The following is a 13,243-nucleotide window of genomic DNA, read 5'->3' as shown; positions in this document are numbered from 1 at the left end:
GCTCTGACTATCCAGCGACATACTGTCTTCCCTCGCCTCCATTTCCGAGCGCAAAGCGTCTGCCTTTATGCTTTGCAGGGAACTTCTCAAGAGGCATAGCAAAGGAATGGTGACACTAATGATTGCAGCATCGCCGCTCACCATCTGGGTAGACTCCTCAAAGTTTCCAAGGACCTGGCAGATGTCTGCCAACCAGGCCCACTCTTCTGTAAAGAATTGAGGATGCTGACTCCCACTACGCCGCCCATGTTGGAGTTGGTATTCCACGATAGCTCTACGCTGCTCATAGAGCCTGGCCAACATGTGGAGCGTAGAGTTTCACCGTGTGGGCACGTCGCACAGCAGTCGGTGCACTGGCAGATTAAACCGATGTTGCAGAGTCCGCAGGGTGGCAGCGTCCGTGTTGGACTTGCGGAAATGTGCGCTGACGCGGCGCACCTTTCCGAGCAGGTCTGACAAGCGTGGGTAGCTTTTCAGAAACCGCTGAACCACCAAATTAAAGACGTGGGCCAGGCATGGCACGTGCGTGAGGCTGCCGAGTTGCAGAGCCGCCACCAGGTTACGACTGTTGTCACACACGACCATGCCCGGTTGGAGGCTCAGCGGCGAAAGCCAGCGGTCGGTCTGCTCTGTCAGTCCCTGCAGCAATTCGTGGGCCATGTGCCTCTTCTCTCCTAAGCTGAGTAGTTTCAGCACGGCCTGCTGACGCTTGGCCACCGCTGTGCTGCCACGCCGCGCAACACCGACTGCTGGCGACGTGCTGCTGACACATCTTGATTGCGAGACAGAGGTTGCGTAGGAGGAGGAGGGTGGTTTAGTGGAGGAAGCATACACCGCCGCAGATACGACCACCGAGCTGGAGTCCGCAATTCTGGGGGTCGGTAGGACGTGAGCGGTCCCAGGCTCTGAGTTGGTCCCAGCCTCCACTAAATTCACCCAATGTGCTGTCAGGGAGATATAGTGGCCCTGCCCGCCTGTGCTTGTCAACGTGTCCGTTGTTAAGTGGACCTTGGCAGTAACCGCGTTGGTGAGGGTGCGTACAATGTTGCGGGAGACGTGGTCGTGAAGGGCTGGGACGGCACATTGGGAAAAGTAGTAGCGACTGGGAACTGAGTAGCGCGGGGCCGCCGCCGCCATCATGTTTTTGAAAGCCTCCGTTTTCACAAGCCTATACGGCAGCATCTCCAGGCTGATCAATTTGGCTATGTGCACGTTTAACGCTTGAGCGTGCGGGTGTGTGGCGGCGTACTTGCGCTTGCGCTCAAACAGTTGGGCTAGCGATGGCTGGACGCTGCGCTGAGAGACATTGCTGGATGGTGCCGAGGACAGCGGAGGTGAGCGTGTGGGTGCAGGCCGGGAGATGGTCGTGCCTGTGTCCTGAGAGGGGGGTTGGATCTCAGTGGCAGGTTGGGGCACAGGGGGAGAGGCAGTGGTGCAAACCGGAGGCGGTGAAGAGCCTTCGTCCCACCTTGTGGGGTGCTTGGCCATCATATGCCTGCGCATGCTGGTGGTGGTGGCTTCCCGGCTGATCTTGGCGCGACAAACCTTGCACACCACAGTTCGTCGGTCGTCTGCACTCTCAGTGAAAAACTGCCACAACTTTGAGCACCTCGGCCTCAGTAGGGTGGCATGGCGCGAGGGGGCGCTTTGGGAAACAGGTGGTGGATTATTTGGTTTGGCCCTGCCTCTACCCCTGGCCACCACACTGCCTCTTCCAACCTGCCCTGCTGCTGCACTTGCCTCCCCCTCTGAAGACATGTCCTCAGTAGGCTTAGCAAACCAGGTGGGGTCAGTCACCTCATCGTCCAGCTGCTCTTCCTCTGAATCCTCTGTGCGCTCCTCCCTCGGACTTACTGAAATTACTACTACCTCACTGATAGACAACTGTGTCTCATCGTCATCGTCCTCCTCACCCACTGAAAGCTCTTGAGACAGTTGCCGGAAGTCCCCAGCCTCATCCCACGGACCCCGGGAACTTTCCAAAGGCTGGGCATCGGTCACGACAAACTCCTCCGGCGGGAGAGGAACCATTGCTGCCCAATCTCGGCAGCGGCCCGAGAACAGTTCCTGGGAGTCAGCCTGCTCCTCAGAATGTGTCATTTTCATGGAGTGAGGAGGATGGGAGGAAGGAGGAGCAGCAGCCAGAGGATTCAGAGTTGTAGCTGTGGACGGCGTAGAAGATTGGGTGGTCGATAGATTGCTGGATGCACTTTCTGCCATCCACGACAGGAAATGCTCACACTGCTCAGTTTCTAATAAAGGTCTCCCGCGTGGACCGATTAATTGTGAGATGAATCTGGGGACCCCAGAAACTTGCCTCTCTCCTAATCCCGCAGCAGTCGGCTGCGATACACCTGGACAAGGAGCTCGGCCTGTGCCCACACCCTGACTTGGGCCTCCGCGTCCTCGCCCCCGTCCATGTCCTCTAGGCCTACCCCTACCCCTCAGCATTGTGTATTACGAGTAGAGCAGAAACAGAACGCTGTAATTAAATATGCCGCTTCAGTTTTTTAAAATGGTGAGGTAAAAAACCAGACGGACACCGTATGCAGCGTATATATGTATACTGTTTCCCTCTGGCGGGATGACGGCGATCATGTAACGAACACAGCAGAGCCAGGAAACAATTATGCGCAAGCCTGTAGTGAGACCTAGGTGCGTATGACTGAGCTACTGGAATTCACAGCGCAGAACCAGTCAAGTGGCCAAAGGCCAGTGGTAGGCCTTAAGTATTTTGCTTCAATTTTTTAAAATGGTGAGGTGAAAAACCAGACAGACACTGTATGCAGCGTATATATGTATACTGTTTCCCTCTGGCGGGATGACTGCGATCATGTAATGGACACAGCAGAGCCAGGAAACAATTATGCGCAAGCCTGCTGTAACGCTTAGCTGGGTATTAATCAGCGACTACTACCCCCAGCAGACACGCAGTAAACTGAAGACGGTCACAGGCAGCCCAAATATAGTTTTTCCCAATTTTTTTGAAAAAGCCCACTGCCTATATAGCCAGTATATCTCTTTCCCTGTAGCACTGTCCCTGCCTCAGCAGTACTGCCCCTATACTCTGTAAAATGACTGCAGACTGAGGACGCTATGGTCTGCATGCCCGATATACAAAAAAAAGAAAATTGTGCAACACTGCTAAAAGCAGCCTCAACAGTACTGCACATGGTCAGATGTGGCCCTAAGAAGGACCGTTGGGGTTCTTGAAGACTAAAATAACACCTAACACTCTCCCTATAGCAGCTACAGCAAGACAGCACTATCCCTGATCTCTCTCAGCGTGCATCTGTGGGGAGCCGCGGGCGGGGCAGATTTAAATACTTGGGCATCATCTGATCTCCCCAGCCACTCACTGCAGGGGGGTGGGATAGGGCTGGAATGTCACAGGAGGAAGTTGTAATGCCTTCCCTGTTTCCCCTGTGTTTCTATTGGCCAGAAAAGCGCGCAAATTTCTCAGGGAAGGAAATGTAATGGAGTCGAGCACCGCGTGGTGCTCTTCTCGAGTAACGAGCATCTCAAACACCCTAATACTCGAACGAGCATCAAGCTCGGACGAGTACGCTCGCTCATCTCTAATGATAACCAAATGAGCATCTGTCTACTGCTGTGCTGTAATACTGCATGTAATGCTGCAATGGACTGTTGTAATCTGAATGTGCATAACTAGTTACAGCAAAGTTTCAAGTTATTTCATGAAATCTGTGTCAGAAGTCAATTCTGCACTCCGTATAACTGGAACAGCTCCCTTGACATAAGCTATGGTGTTGAGCCTGAGAACCTCAGGTTAGTGAAGCCACTCTGCTATGTGACATAAGAATGCCAGCCTGCTGTATTAACCCCTGTTTGTGCCTTAATGACCAGGCCAAATTTGGGAAATCTGACATGTGTCAGACTAACATAGAATATCTGAGTGATTCTGACCTTGTTTTTTCTTCGCCACATGCTGTACCTCATTTAGGTAGTAAACATAGATCGATAAAATTTGTGTATTTATTAAAAGCGCCAAAATTGCGAACATTTTTAAAACTTGACTTCAATGGAAGCTGTCCACACTGCATCCGCACTAAAATGGAGCATACAGTGATTTGTTTTCCACATGCAGAATACATAAATCAAATTTGGATGTGTTAATTGAGGTGCGGACGCCCATGATTTCCTATGGGTGGCTTGAACTGCTGATCTTTGCAAATCAAATCCGCCCATGGACATTAGGCCTTAGGGCTTATTTACACAAGCGTATATCGGTCAGGTTTTCGCGCCCGCCCAATATATGTTTTCATCTAAGCAGTCCCCCCTTCCCTCCCCCTCACACGCTCTCTGCCTCTCTGCTCCAGTCCGGCGTTTGCAATGGGAGGGGGCGGGATGGGGGCGGATCTAAGTTCCACTCTGTCCCTCCCACTCCCGGCAATGGACAAGGGGCAGGATCTTAGCTTAGCTGTCGTCCCGCCCACTCCTGTTGCAAACCCCTTGAAGGGGAGGAAAGAGGCAGAGAACCGGTGAGGGGGAGGGAAGGGGGGAACTGCTTAGATGGAAGCGTATATCGGCCGGCCGTGAAAACGTCGGCCGATATACGCTCGTGTAAACAAGCCCTTAGGCTGGGCTCAAATGGCTGCAATTCTCTGCGTACTGCCAATTGTCATGAACTTTTTTGTGACATATATCCACACCTATAGAGAACATGCTGCAGTTTTTCTAATGTGCATCAACATAACTGCCCATGGGAGATTGGTGCAGCCTAATACGCTGTGACCATACACTTGTGTGAGCCCAGACTTATCTTGTGGCACTGCAGCTCCTCATGACACATTGATGTAGGACTTTGGACACGGTTCATTGTCAAATATTGGACCTCCAGCCACCATCTTTACTGTCCCCCTGGCCAGAGGACATTCAGGTGCACATTCATTCACTTTATTGCACCTCCAGCAAGAAATCCTCTGCCAGAGCTGTCACAGCTGTAGCAGAGGAGTGCAAAGTTCTCCCATTGAAAGCAATGGGCTGCCGGCAAGCCCTGCAGTGATTTTTGGGGAAGGGCTTTAACTATAAGCCCTTCCCTGAAAAATCATCCCTAAAATGTGTCAAAAATTTTAAAAAATATATACTCACCTCTCTGCAGCTGCCGGCGCTCAAGCGCATCCAGCCGGGTCTTCTCCTGAACTGCAATGAAGAGCTTTCAGCAGGCGGGGATTTAAAATCCCCGTCTGCTGAAAGGGCTGCCTCTAATTGGCTGAGCACTCTGACCAATCAGAGGCAGCTCTCAGCTATTGAATGACAGCTGAGAGCTGCCTGTGATTGGTCCCTGCACTCAGCCAATCAGAGGCAGCACTCACCCATTCATTAAATTCAGTCATTAATTGACAGCTCCCATAAGAGTGCAATGCTGGGCTAATTTGTTGTGGCCACCCTGTACAACAAACACCATAGGAACATTGTTTATTGGCAAATATTTTAATTAAATGCGGTAAGAATAAAAGAAAAGCCTGTGGAGGCTTTACAAAAATTCAGTCCCTGTCTACAAAAATAGGCCACTAGGGCAACACACAAAAGGACTTGAGTAGTTTGTGTATTTGAAACAGCTGACACCTTCGCACTAGATCTACTATTCCTAATTCTACTGAACAATTTTTCTGAGCATAGATAATTATATATTGCAGTAAAGGGGTTAATGTAATTGATCCAGTAATCAATCCCAAGACTTATCATATGATAGAACTTGTATAGAAGAAGATTATGATAAAACTAATATCTGTTACAACTATCATAAAAATCATTTTCTATTTCCTTAATATTTCATATATAGAAGAAGAGCCCGAAGCCCTGGATGATGATGAGTATTGCAGAGCTCTGGCCTGGGCCATCTACAAGGGTAAATGTCCTATGACGGTTGGTCTGTATGTGCCATGGGGTGCAATGTATGTGCATGTATTTATGTGTGTGTATGTATGTATGTGCGAGGACGCCCTTCTTCAGAATTACAAGGGTAAGTATAGAAGATGTACAATTCTTTGCTGTAACAAGAAGGTTTGATTATTATGATGGACTACACCCCATATGCTGCTTGCAAATACACATTAATTTACTGTTTGCTGTAACCATGTATTTGTATAGGGTTTATTGCCTGCTGGGACCTGAAACCACTCCAAACCTCTATATATCCCATAACGAAAATAAACACGCAACATCATAACTCCTTTTTTGTGGGTGAAGGATCAGCTACAGCTTTATTAACCCCTTAGTAACGGCCCCATCGGGATTCTACGTCCTGGCCTGCTGGGCTTTATTCCTAGAGGACGTAGAAATATGCATCCTCTAGGAATGAAAGCCCTGCAGGCTCAGGACGTGATAGCTCCATGCTGCCGGTTACCGGAGGTAGCCGACAACATGGAGCTGTCATCCTGGGCCGCGGGACCCCACCCCGGTCATGCGATCGCCAGTATCCACCGGATACCAACGATCGAGTTAAAGTTACAGAAAAGTTAAAAACAATTAAGATTTCAGCTCCCCTTACAGATCGGATCCGTAAGGGGAGCTGAGAGTACTCACCCCCGGTCCTCCGCAGCATCCGGCATCTTCACTCTTCTCCCCCGGCCCTGCCGCCGGTGTATGCGCATGCGCGCCAGACACATTACGTCACACGCATGCGCAGAGAGCCGGGAGGCCCGGGAAATTTAAAAACTCCCTGCTCTTGGCTAGAATGAGTAGCCGAGAGCAGGGAGCTGTCACCGGGAACCGCTGTATGCGGTTCCCGGTCACATGATCGTTGCTATCCAATGGATAGCAGCTATCATGTAAAAGTTAAAAAAAAGTTAAAAAAAAAAGTGTAAAAAAAAGATAAAAAGTTTGTTTCATCTCCCCTCATGAATCATATCTATGAGGGAAGATGAAATTAGGTACTTTAAGCCCCCAGATTTATCCGCAGACCTTGCCCGGCTTCTGCGCACGCGTCTCTCGCCAAAATGGCGGATGCAGGTGCAAAAGCTGCAGATTGACGCGGTAATTTAAAATCTCCCTGCACCTGGCTGCTAAATGTAGCCAAGAGATTTCATGGGGTGCCATGGTATGCTTTTCCCAGTTACGTGATCGCCATTATCCAATGGATAACAGCGATCACGTTAAATTAAAAAAAAAGCTCAATTTTCACCTCCCTTCATGGATCGGATCCGTGAGGGGAGGTGAAGTTAGTTAAATAAGGCCACTGGAGAGGTCCCCTGATGGGGTCCTTATCCGCGGACCTTCCCCCAGTTTTGGCGCATGCGCCCGTCGCCAAAATGGCGGACGCAAGCGCAGAAGCTGGGGAGGGCAAGGGGAAATTTGAAATCTCCTTGCTCCTGGCTACTAAAGGTAGCTGAGAGCTTGGAGATGTCATGGGGGGCTGTGGTGAGCGTCTTCAGTCACGTGATCGCCATTATCCAATGGATAATGGCGATCACGTAAAAGTCAAAAGACAGTTAAAGTTTGACGCTCTGTTCAGTTTGGGCCCCGTTGTGCATCCAGACAGAAAATTAGGGCCACAATGGGTATGTTTCTCAACACGGGAAAAATGGGGGTATACATTTTGGGGTGAAGGTCTTCATTCCTATGTATGCTGTACAAAAAAAACTATTTTTAAAATGACATAATTGCCAAAAAAACAAATTGTAAATTTTTCCTTCTGCTTTGCTTCGATTCATTTAAAAACGGTGGGGTCAAAATACGCAGTACACCGCTAGATGAATACGTTAAGGGGTGTAGTTTTTAAAATGGGGTCATTTGTGGAGGTCCTCTGACGTTTTGGTCGCTCACGGGTTCTACAAGTGGGCAATGTGGCCTAAATCACCTTCAACCAAAATGTCTGTTCTGAAAACCACCCGCTGCTCTTTTCGGTTAGGGCCCCGTTGTGCATACAGACAGAAGATTAGGGCCACAATGGGTATGTTTCTGAACACGGGACAAACGGGGGTATCCATTTTTGGGTAAAAGCCTCCATTTATATGTCTGCTGTCCAAAAAAAACCTGTTTTTAAAATCACATAATTGAAAAAAAAAAAAAAATCGTAATTTTTTACTTCTGCTTTGCTTCATTCAAAAACTGTTGGGTGAAAATACGCAGTACACCCCTAGATTAATGCGCTAAGAGGTCTAGTTTCCAAAATAAGGTCATTTGTGGGGGTCCTCAGCGTTTTGGCCACTCGAGGGGTCTACAAGTGAGCAATGGGGCCTAAAACGCCTTCAAGCAAAATGTCTGATCTGAAAGCCACCGGCTGCTCCTTTCGGTTTTGGCCCCGTTGTACATACAGACACAAGATTAGGGCCACAATGGGTATGTTTCTGAACACAGGACAAACGGGGGTATGCATTTTGAGGTGTAAATCCTCATTTTCATGTGCACTATAGAAAGAAATCCTGTGTTAAAAATGACGTATTTGCAAAAATATGAAATTTTATTTTTTCTACTCTAAATTGCAATAATTCCTGAAAAGAAACTGGGGGGGTGGGGGTGTCAAAATCCTCCTGCCCCCCCTCAGTGAATACATTAAGGGGTGTAGTTTTTAAAATGGGGTCATTTGTGGGGGCATCTATCATTCTGACACCTATGAGCCTTTGCAATCTTGGCTTGGTGCCGGAAAATGAAGTGTTTCTCAAAATGTTGATAATTAATGTTAAATTTGTACGTCTCCTAAATGGTTAAAAAAAAACAAAAGTTTTTCAAACATGCGTCCAGAATAAAGTAAACAGATGGAAATATATATCTTAGCAAAAATTTATACAGTATGTTTGCACATATTTGAGATATTACAGTTGAAAATGTGAAAAAAAAGACTTTTCAAAATTTTACCATTTTTGGCGTTTTAATAAATATACACAAATTCTATGGGTCTATTTTTACCACCTAAATGAAGTACAACATATGGCAAAAAAACAATGTCAGAATCACTTGGATATGCAAAGCCTTTACGGAGTTATGATATGTTAAGTGACACATGTCAGATTTCCAAAATTTGGCTCCGTCACTAAGGCGCAAACAGGCTTCGTCACTAAGGGGTTAATATTTAACCCGTGTTATCATAAGGCACTAAAAAATTCAATATTTTGAGGCCGGATCCATATGCCCAACTAGGTCCTGGTGAGAAAGTCCACCAACAACCAATCGCTCTCCAATTTTCTCCTCTTTTACTTCTAATTAACAGGTGACCGCTGCTGCGACTGGAAATTGGACAAGAAGTAAATCACTAAAAAACACAAAAACAGATAACATTACAAACATGAAAGCCCATTACAATAGAGACTTATAACATTCACTCTTTTTATGCACGGTAGTGTTAGTGCCTAACATAATGTATGATGCTTTTCAAAATGGTAAAAGGAATCATTTTGTCTGAGTGACCAATCAGATCACGGTTGTAGTTCTAGACCTTGTTCAAACCACGTTTGGTTTTGTACGTTCAGCATATGTTCCAGGAGATACTCTTAGCATACACTGGACATATCTATAGCATCTTAATGGTCCTGAGAGATGCCAGAGTAGTGTCCTTTTGACATCAACTGGACAGGTGCATGGCGGTATACTTTTTGGTATACAGTGGTATATGCTTTACATTCAGCCCATATGCTGGGAGCTTTTCCTTGGCTTATCTGTTGAACGCAAAGCCTGAGCAGAGTATAAACACAGCCTTATCATGCTTGGTTGGAAAAAAATAATCATCCTTGTTTGCTATTGGAAACAATTCTGCTTTGGTTTTGCACACGTTTTGCAAAATGTCCCTTAATGTGTTATTTTAAACATGCAATTAAAAATAGGAAAAAAAGAGAAAGACCCGAAGCATGTGCTCATTTAGAAAAAAAATTATATATTATATTATAAAGACTATCTACGGTAATATTAGATCAGCTGTTAACTGGAGCCGCTGTACACATGACCCGGGTATACCGGGGTCATTCCCAGCTGTAGCCTTTTATATCTCTACCAATCTCCCCCCATCTTCTTGAATAACGACATACATCCTTTAACTTTTAGATAATTTGGCCACAGCAGCCATTTTATTAAAACATAATTTTACATAAATTAACATATCGTTAAACCCCACTTTAACCATAAAACCAAAGGGAGAGGTTCTTGGAGCCCCAAAACATCTGTCGCCTCACCATTTTGGGAAATGTTTGTAATGCCCCCCACCGCACACCAACTGACTCGGGAGACCCAATTTCCCAATTGCCTCTCGCCGCAAGCCAGCTGACTCGGGAGACCCAATACCGCCAATTGCCTCCAGCCGTTCACCTCCTGATTTGGAGACCTGCTAGCCATTACTAGACTAGACACTTCACCATCTCTGCAAGGAATCCGCCCTGTCAGAGCCAAGAGGCGACAGACCCACCATAACCATTAATAAAAGGGAAGGAAGGTGGCTATCCAGCCCCTGCCTTCCCCTACTTTTATGCCAACTCCAAGGACCCCTCCCCCCATCCACCGCTGCCATGACAGTGCAACACATTCCCCTTATAATAATATTATCCATCCCAAACCCTCTTTATTTGTATCATAGGGCAGGTGGGTAGGTCTTCCTTGTTCTTGCTGTTCCTCTTATGTCTTCTTCTCCACACTGTCTTCCCCCTGTTGTGTAGCTCATCCTTTTTCTTTCCCACACTTCCATAGCCCCGCCCCCTCTACAAGCTTCACTGTTAACCCCTTCCTAATCCCCGTTAACCCTGTCATGGGCAGCCTTTGCCCACAGCTCTGCAGGCCTCCACTACGGCCTTAGGCCTTCCTCACACAGTGCGTTTTCGGCCCTGCGCTAAACGCTGTACAAGGCTCCCATTCATTTCAATGGGGCTGCTCACACAAGGCTGAAAACGCTGCTTTGAAAAATGCTGCGTTTTGAAAGCGCTGCATGCTCTATCTTTGGGCATTTTCAGCAGAGTCTTCCATTGAAATGAATGGGCAGCGTTTTCAGCTGTGCTGAAAACACAGCTGAAAAGGCAGTGTTTTGCAAACCCCCTGTGTGAGGGAGGCCTTACTGTAACACACTCCTACACTAAGCTTCCGTGATAAATTTGCAAATTTACTAAATTCATTGCTTTAGCTAATTCTGTGGACGCAAAGAGCACTCTAAGCATTAGGTACTTACAAATTAAGAAAAGGAGACACAGCCAAGATTGAGGTCCCCAGCGATCTGAATTGACTGTATGTTTTGAAAAGGGAGACGATGACGATATTCTAAGAGGTATTCTCCATTATGATTGACCTAAAGAGAAAAGTGTAATAAGATTGGAAATGACTTGGAAACATGCTATTAATAATTGGAATACTTAATATAATTAGATTAATATAATTAGAATTGGAAATTCCAAAATAATATTTGAATTTGTTGACCCCTTAAGACTTGGTTTCCATACTCTACAGAAACTGCCTCTAAAGTGTCAAATGATCTCTTGATAGCTAAATCTAATGGCAACTATTCTAGATCTATCTGGATCTATTTGGTATTTGACACTGGATTCCCGGCTCCTTAGTATGGTAGGCTCTATAGGCCTTAACGATGCTACCGTACATCATAAATCTCTGACCGCTCGTTCAATGTATCATTAGCCGGCTCTACTACTTCTCCTTTTCATTTTGCTGATACAATTCCTCTTCTCTTAACACGGCCCCTACTGGACAAACTATCAGCAGATTTTGCTTTCAGCACCATCTATACGTTTATGGAACCCATAATCTGCTCTGCTACAAAACAGCAATTTTCTGTCAGCTATCTCTATCTAAAACTGAATCTCTTAAAAACTGAACTTGTAGTGTTTCCACAATCTTCAAACCTACCAAAACCTGATATTTCCATCTCAGTGTTTGGTACTACCATAACTCCTCGGCAACACGTCAGCTGTCTTGGGGTCATATTTGACTCTGATCTTTCCTTCACTCCCTATATTCAATCACTTGCATGCTGATGTTAACTGCACCTAAAAAACATCTGCAGAATACGCCCTTTTTTCATGGTGCATACAGTGAATACTCTTATTATTGCCCTGATTCATACTCATTTTCCAGTCGCTCCCATGCAAGGACTGGCTGGAAGCCACAACTGATGCGCAGGAAATCCTGAGAGTCCAGCATCGGGTAAAAAGCTTTCAGCCTTTATTAAACAATCCAGACAGACAAAGAACCGAGATTATGTGCCTCCTTACATGTTTCAGGCAAGCATATTGCCCTTGTCTATGATTAATGGCAACATGCTTGCCTGAAAGATGTAAGACGGCACATGCTCTCTGCTCCTTCTTGTCTGTCTGGATTGTTTAATAAAGATTGAAAGCTTTTTACCCGATGCTGGACTTTCTCAGTTTTCCTGTTAATGCAGCAGCCAGGTTCATCTTTCTGTCCAACCGCTATACAGATGCCTCCACTCCTTACCAGTTACTGCACCAATGCCTTCACTCTGTGCCAGTCACTACCAAAATGCCTCCACCTTGCGCCAGTTAGTACACTGATGCCTCCAGCCTGTGCCAGTCACTACACTGATCCCTCCACCCTGGGCCAGTCACTACACTGATCCCTCCACCCTATGCCAACAATAATTGAGGTAGTGGCAGCATCAGAGGTGTAATAAAATCAACTTCTCTTTATTGCTCCATGTTAAAAAGGCAACGTTTCGACACAGATGTCTTCATCAAGCCATTACACCTCTGATGCTGCCACTACCTCAATTATTGTTGGACTGTGCTTGGGAATTGGGAGGTCCATAATCCTGTTTTTGTGGCTCTGCATGGTAAAGTACCTCACCCATGTTTGGGATCTACTAAGGAGTGCTACCGGACACTTGGAATTTTGATCCACCCTGTGCCAGTCACTACACTGATGCCTCCACCCTGGGCCAGTCATTACACCGTTTTCCTGCGCACTAAACCATAAAGTTTAAATTTATCATTGCTATCCATAAATCTCTCCACAGTGCTGCACTGCCCTATATCTTCTCCCTTATCACGGCCTACCACACTACCTGTGCTCTATGTAAGAGGGGTGCTTTTTCGGTTTAGTTGATGGTTGATTATGTTAGACATGGCTCTGCACCTTTTAGGTGGAGGGAGTGAGCTGACTGGACCTCAGAGCGAAATGGGAGTGCTGAGTGTAAGGAAGCTACACTGCATGCTCAAGAGCTGGGGAAACTCCTCGGAGCAGCTTTGGTGGATCAGCTGTAGCCCTATGGGGATTTGGACTCTTGACTTGACTCAGGTTGTTGGAACGTTTGTTGAGCAGAAGGTTGACTTCCCGA

At 46.6% G+C, this 13,243-nt stretch overlaps 1 protein-coding gene across 2 annotated transcripts in view; it reads right to left on the bottom strand.

Annotated features, from left to right (window-relative positions):
• Positions 1-8,833: 8,833 nt before the first annotated feature.
• LOC136579764 (galectin-9-like) overlaps positions 8,834-13,243 on the bottom strand; it is a 54,663-nt gene continuing 50,253 nt past the window's right edge. For both annotated transcript variants that reach the window (XM_066579827.1, XM_066579828.1), the window contains exons 5-6: positions 11,108-11,224; positions 8,834-9,214 (exon numbers count right to left, since the gene is read on the bottom strand). In XM_066579827.1, the coding sequence (XP_066435924.1) occupies positions 11,111-11,224 (114 nt within the window). In that variant the 3' untranslated portion in view covers positions 8,834-9,214; positions 11,108-11,110. The remainder of the gene's footprint in view (positions 9,215-11,107; positions 11,225-13,243) is intronic.

This window comes from Eleutherodactylus coqui, chromosome 10 (genome assembly GCF_035609145.1).
Source record: "Eleutherodactylus coqui strain aEleCoq1 chromosome 10, aEleCoq1.hap1, whole genome shotgun sequence".
Classification (NCBI taxonomy): Eukaryota; Metazoa; Chordata; class Amphibia; order Anura; family Eleutherodactylidae; genus Eleutherodactylus; species Eleutherodactylus coqui.
Note: the sequence above shows the minus strand (reverse complement) of the source record. Positions and strands in the feature narration are given on the sequence as shown.